Source organism: Setaria italica, chromosome III (genome assembly GCF_000263155.2).
Source record: "Setaria italica strain Yugu1 chromosome III, Setaria_italica_v2.0, whole genome shotgun sequence".
NCBI lineage: Eukaryota > Viridiplantae > Streptophyta > Magnoliopsida > Poales > Poaceae > Setaria > Setaria italica.
In genome coordinates, this window is record NC_028452.1 from 12,590,104 (window position 1) to 12,596,969 (window position 6,866).

The following is a 6,866-nucleotide window of genomic DNA, read 5'->3' on the forward strand; positions in this document are numbered from 1 at the left end:
ACAAAGATTCCCTAGTAAGTGCTAACCCGCTAAGGTTTCAGATCGAAGCAGAGCATAAACTTCTCTTAAGACTGCGAAGCTAGCATAGAGAATATCAGCCTGAGGGCCGGGCTATACCCCATCAACACCTCCCCTCTTGCCCTTCTGTAAGATTACCCCAGATTAGAGTCTTTAATTAATTAGCCAAGACCAGAGCCATGTAGTCCTTGTGGTTGCACTGTTTTCCTGGGGTGGTTCTCCATATTCCAATTAATGCATGGTATTCTTGTAAATAAGCATAGATAGAAGGATGGTTAGGGACACTTGCCTTTCTCCAATGAAAAGTTACTCTTACTGCTCTTCAGCTCTTGCCCTCTTGAAACTCTTAATCTTCAAAGCTTTCGAATGTCAATCTTTCTACTCGAAGCAAACATCAGCAAAAGCATACAAAATAAACAAACAAGTACAACTAAGAACAATACACCAATCAAAGAAAAGCTTTAAAAGAACGTACGAAAAGATAGGGCTCGATTCAAGGATCACGAAGGCGCATGAAACACTAAGAACGATGGTACCGTTGAAATTTACATCTATCGGAGAAACTTTTTGTAAAGGAAAAGACAAAAGCTATATGCTGCATTTATTTTTAATTAGAAAACATATGTAAATGATACTTTTAGAAAATATCCTAAGTGAGAGTTAATTCAAATTATATTTGTATCTGAAAATAAAATGTAAAACCTAGTCAACTTTTATTTATATAAATAAATATCCATGTATAAATTATGCCATTTCAACATTTAACTTTGAAAAAAATAGACTATATGCAATAACATCTAATCATTATCTTTATATGTCGTGTTGAACTAGACAAGTTATAATTAGAAACTCATTCATGTTGATATTAATCATATTAACACTTGTTTAAAGAAAACCGATGTATAAACCTAATTAGCTTTTAATTAGAAAAGTTGAGTAAATAAGTATTAATCAGAATTAATACCATATTTATTATCAAAAATACGAAACATGGCGAAACAATCGTTGCTAAACTATAGCTTATGATTAGAAGATTAACCCAACAAGAACCGACTAAAACAAAATTTTGGTTGAGAAGATACACTATCAAAAGATTTGAGTTCATAAAACAAAAGAACTAGGTGCTTCATACATTTTAAATTTAGAAATTAATGTAGATGATATTTCAGAGAAATATCCTATATTAGAATTAACTCATATTATATTTTTACTTTGAAAATATGAAGTAAAGCTTAGTCTAATTTTAGTTACAAATGTTTATTTACAATTTATACCACTTTGAATCATTTAATTTGGAAAAAAATAACCTTTGTGGGAACATCTAAGCACATAACTTTATGATTTGTGTTGAACTAACCAATTTACAATATGAAAACACATTTTTATGTATATACAACCAACTTAATATTTAAATATGAAAACACACTTTTATGTATATACAACCAACTTAATATTTAATTAATAAAACTCGAGATATAACTTATGTAACTTTTATTTAGAAAGAAAATTGAATAAACATAAATGCATTGAACATTATTATGAAAAACCGAAGTGTAGCTCTAATTAGATTTATTAAAGAACAAGCTTGATAGGTATTTAATGAAATTAACCTTTAATTATGAAAGCGAGGTATAAACCTAATTAGATTTTATTTATAAAACTCAATTAAATAGGATTAGTCAAACTAATATTAACTATGAAAACCGATATGTATACCCTAATTAAGTTTTATTAAGAAAAGGCATTCAACTAAACATTAATCAAATTAATTTTAAAATAAATTCTTAAAATGCACATTAAGGTAAACACAAGCGCGTAGTCTATGTTGAGATGAAACTAACGCCTAAAGAACGAGCTTAAACGGATACAAAACGCGAGATCTATGTTTATCTAAAGGTTCTAGGGATCTATTCGTGATTAACCGTATACTTCAGGGGCTAGCAGAGAAGAAACTCTAGACTTAGTGAATAGTTATGGCAAATAGATGAATCCTCGAGATTAGATCTGCAAAATCGCAGGGGCTGGACAGGATCTAGGGAATCTAAAACTTCCTGGGGGTTATCTGCAAATTCGCCAAGACATAGAAGATCTTGGGAGGAATTACAGAGGTCTTCAGGGGCCAAACCACAAAACTCGGACCTTCACTGGCCATGACGGGCGGCGGATCCTAGTGGCCAAATTGCCGGCGGTTTAGGGGCCGACGGGTTTAGGCGGGCGGTGCATCTTGAAGAGGAGGTCGAGGGGATGTCGTAGATGTGCTCACCATCGGCGGGGATGGATAGAGTCAGTTGGACTTTAGAGGCGAGTGAAGATCAGCGGCGGTGGCTCGGGCTTCATGCGGCGGCAGCGCTCCGGTGATGGAGGGGCGTCCAGGACCGGCGGCGGACCTTCGGCTCGGCGAGGAGATGCTCCGGGTAGTCGCGGACGACGGACGCGGGGAATCGGGCGGCCAGCGGTGGCACACAGCAGACGACGTCTTCGAGCTGCAGTGGCGCTCTGGTTGCCCAAGGGTGACGAGGAGTGACGGCGAGGGTGCGGCTTGTCCCAACGAAGCTTGAGGAGGTAGCAGCCACGCCTAGCGACCAAGGAGGGCAGTAAGCTCGGCTCGGCGTCGGAGGCTTGCGTCGGCGAGCTTGACCGGGCGGTGGCGCAGTGCGGAGGCAGGCGAGGGTGTGGTGGCGGCGCAACAAGACGGCGCGGGGCGAGGGCTCCAGGGTTTTATAGAGGTGTGGGACGATAGGGTGGCAAGGCGTGCACGCTGAGGATGGCCGATGGTAGCGCGGCCGCGCAAGCCATGATGGCTGGTGGCTGGGCCTAGATGGGCTCTAGCTGGGCCAAGCAGGCTAGGCTCGCGGGTGTGGCTCGTCCCAAAAGGGTACTTTTTGTTTATCATTTTCCGAAATTACTTTTTAGTGTGAAAACAAATTCAGAAAATTCTAGAAAATATTTTTAAAGTACGAAAAATATCTAGAAAATTTTAAAACTTTTAGGAAAATTCCTATAGATGGTTTGGGACACAATCAATCCAAATAAAATGCTTGAAGCTCATGAAAAAGATTCTAGAACCTTCCAAAAATGGATTAAGCTCTAGGAAAATGAGAATGAATTCCAGAAAAAGCTGGAAAATTCTCGGAAGCACCTGGTCGACGTCTAATGCATTTTTAAAACCTTTGCACTCCAGAATCACCAAGATGCAATAGCGTGAATGCAACACACAGAGAAGAACACTGTTCAATTTACAAAAACAACCAATCGATTTACCTATACTATATTTCCTGTCAAGAAAATAAATGTTGTGAAAATTTTAAAATTATGAGAAAATTATTATTTAATTATTATTTCTAATTACATCCTGAAATCCAAACTTTACTTGTTTCATGCGTATACATATGTGTAGGCACTGATGCATCTTTATGGCTGTGTTTTTTTTTGTGCAAGTCAATTTCGCCGGCTTTATTATAAACACTATTTTTCACCAGTTGATTGCTATAGAGCACCGAACAAACTTGCACATGTGAACAAACTTTCTCCTTATTAGCGAGCACATATGCTGTTTTATAGGGGTCTGTTATACACTGCCCATGGCAACCGGAGGTATGCCCACCCCCTCGGTCCTCGGATCCGTGGCCACTCCGGTAGTCCGGTATGATCCACGCCATCCTCCATTGTCTCCATCCACATCGGCGTGCCTCTCCGATAGGTCCCCATTTTTTTTCTAGCGAGTTCTTGCCTGCTTCCTCTAATTACTACTAGAAAAAACAGTCACCCGTATCATCTTATTTGTGCCAGTAAAATTAGAACGGGTGCTGACTGGTAATAGAAACATGCAATGACAAGCCCCTCCAAGGCTCCAAGTTTCACTTAGCTATTACCATAAAGATTTCTACTACAGTAGTGTTTTGTGCACGATTCTGACGATGGGCTACAGAATAAGAAGAAAGGCCGAAAGCAACCATTCCAACAATACGGCCCACTCGAAGGCTGAAGCCCAGGTATACCAGCTGCGAGCCTGCGAAGAGCGGAAGACCCACTATCACGGCGGCTCTGCTGCCCCAGCCCCCAATCATCTGTCCGCCACCCGCCGCCGCCCTCGCCGTCGAGCGATTCGAGCCCTCGGCTGAGACCGCGCCGCCGCCGCCGCGTATACCCCTCCAGGAGGAAGGTAGTTTTTAACCCCTTTTCTTCCCTCCGTTCTTCTCTCAGCATTTATCAGCCTCAGTGTCAGGGTTTTAGGCATGGGCTTTATACGATTGTAATCCTTCGGGAACTAGACCGCATCGATCCCCCCCTCCCCACGGTCGAAAATCTCACCGCTGGATCTTACTCGCCGCCGCGCCTCTTCGTCGCTCCGTGACCACGCCGTTGCCCTACCCCGCTGCTGCTGTGAGGCCCGAGTTGAACTCGTAGTAGGGTAATTTACTTCCATCGGGTCCGAGGTTGCATCTTTGTGGGGCATTTTCATTTGCTTGGAAAATTTCGATTTTGTTAAATGGGGATTTGGTAGGTTTAGTTGGAAGATTCTGTAAAGCAAGGAAGAAGTTGAGATCTGGATGATTTTGATTGGAGTGATTTTGAAGTCTTTATTATGAACTCACTGGCAAGCTACAGTAGTCAATTTGTGGTTACCTTACCTGAAATTAAAGTGAATTTGCACAATCTTTGTGCTCGAATTTGTTACTTTGAATGATCACCATGAACATGAGGTGTTCTTTGTCTGTACTTGCCAAATTCGGGTGCTGTTATTGGGTACTCTGATATCCACTTTACTCCTATAATATCATGAGAGTACGCTTAGCCCCTATACTGTTTTTTTTTTAACTGAAACCAAACGCACGTAGTCCTCTCTGCCAGTCTCGCTGGGCGGTTCTGATGTCGAAGTAGTATTTCTGTGTGTACTGTGTCACTCTATCGCCAATGCCCTTCTTTTGCACCATCGATAAATATGAATTGATGGAAGCATCGGTAGTATGAATTAATGGAAGCTTCAGTAGTGTGCACCATTTGATTTTCAAAATTGCCTCTGTGATCTGTGAACCATTCTTTGTGAACAGTTGCCAGAGATTTTGCTGATGTTGACTATCAGATTAATGTGATATGTGAGTGCAAGTTCTATGCAGTGGTCAGCACTTTTTTTTGCCTCGGATGTCAGATTTATGTTTCATTTGGTCATATGTGTTTTGTTCTCAAGACTCAAATTCACAGTATAATCTTTACCTTTGAAACAGAGAAATCTGTGTATAATTTAATTTCTACGTTTGCACTTAACATTTAAAATAATTAGTTAATGTTGGTTCTGTTTATATTCGGATTGATCATTGAACAAGAAGCTCTCATTCAGTGAAGGTTATTTTATAAATAGCATAAGTAATTAAAAAGGACGCCTACACTCCCTCAAGTTATTGTTGTTAACATATACTTTCGATTGCAATGGAACTGTGATACAGTGTAGCATTAAAAAATTGTAGAAATGTTCTTCTGATACAGTTCACCTGTACACAATCCCTAGTTGGAATAATTGTCATCCTATGCATATTCTGAACACACGTAGGATTACTTCATACTGAATTCCAGATACTGAATCCCAGAGTTTTTCTACTTTTTCCTTGATGTTGCAGATATAGAGCAAAGTGTTTTGTGTGAGACTGAATTTCGAAAATGAACAAGGGCAAAATTTTCAAGTTAGCTAAGGGATTCAGAGGAAGGGCAAAAAACTGTATAAGGATAGCAAGGGAGAGGGTGGAAAAGGCACTGCAGTATTCATACAGGGATCGGCGCAACAAGAAGAGGGACATGCGATCCCTTTGGATTGAACGCATCAATGCTGGTACACGCCTCCATGGGGTATGTATCCACATACATTTGAGCTCTCACAAAGGCAATGCATTGCGCATTTCCAATCTTAGCCCAAAGTTTCTTGCATGCTCATGCTAAAACAAACAGTTCACAGAAATCACCTTTTTATTATATTTTCTTAATTGTTTCTCCAGGTGAACTATGGCAACTTCATGCATGGATTGATGAAGGAGAATATCCAACTCAACAGGAAGGTTCTCTCAGAGCTGTCGATGCATGAGCCATACAGCTTCAAGGCTCTTGTCGATGTATCTCGCAATGCATTTCCTGGGAACAGGCCTGTACCTGCTAAGGAGGGGCTAGCAAGCATTCTGTAACCGTTTCTTGCCCAATAATAGAACTTGATAGCTACATCTGCTTCGGAAAGTAACCTTTTGGCATGTAACGTTGCGAAAAGCTTGTTATGGTCATTGTACGCGTTACTCCATGTTTTTCTGTTTGATGACCTGCCGGACAGACCATGGTATTACATGTTTTGTACCTCATGCCCCTTACTTTTGGGTTTGTGAAGAATGTTTTCCATGGTATTAATTGTTTATTACGTTTTGTACTTCATTGAACAAGCTTAGACTGCAACCAAGAGAGCAGAGTAAGCAACCACTCGTTTTCAAGCACTTGGAAAAAGGATGTGTGTCCGATACTGCAGACCGCAGCCGAGTTGGTCGTATTTGCCTTCTTCTGAAATCATGGCATCATCACCTCTCTTAAAAATTCGGTGCGTGGGCTGCATCATCGCCTTCTGGAAGGATGACACTTCCTGGTGACTGCTCAGTGCTGGTCGCCCAATTCAATGTATCTGTGGCTGTGCAAAACTCTTCGTGGCATGTGTACATTTTTTCTGTCTTGCATTGCACAGCCCTTCTATCTTTAGTTGTATTTAGCTTTCCTTGACGGCTTCCATGTTTCAGTATATCATTTTCGCCCCCAATCTGAACAGTTTTGAATGATCCTGCCATGTTTTCATTTCCGTCTTTGTAAACACATTCCTTTCAACT

General features: G+C 40.8%; 1 protein-coding gene across 1 annotated transcript; it reads left to right on the forward strand.

Annotated features, from left to right (window-relative positions):
* Positions 1–4,025: 4,025 nt before the first annotated feature.
* Positions 4,026–6,424, forward strand: LOC101755512 (50S ribosomal protein L20). Its single transcript, XM_004961367.3, has 3 exons — positions 4,026–4,180; positions 5,634–5,859; positions 6,006–6,424. The coding sequence occupies exons 2-3, from the start codon at positions 5,674–5,676 to the stop codon at positions 6,186–6,188; spliced, it is 369 nt and encodes a 122-aa protein (XP_004961424.1). The 5' UTR covers positions 4,026–4,180; positions 5,634–5,673; the 3' UTR covers positions 6,189–6,424.
* Positions 6,425–6,866: the final 442 nt, after the last annotated feature.

Excerpts from the sequence above, each read along its gene's own strand:
- LOC101755512 (XM_004961367.3), top strand. The coding sequence starts at position 5,674 with ATGAACAAGGGCAAAATTTTCAAGTTAGCTAAGGGATTCAGAGGAAGG. Across the intron at positions 5,860-6,005 it reads CTGGTACACGCCTCCATGGG|GTGAACTATGGCAACTTCAT; the intron begins GTATGTATCCAC and ends TTGTTTCTCCAG.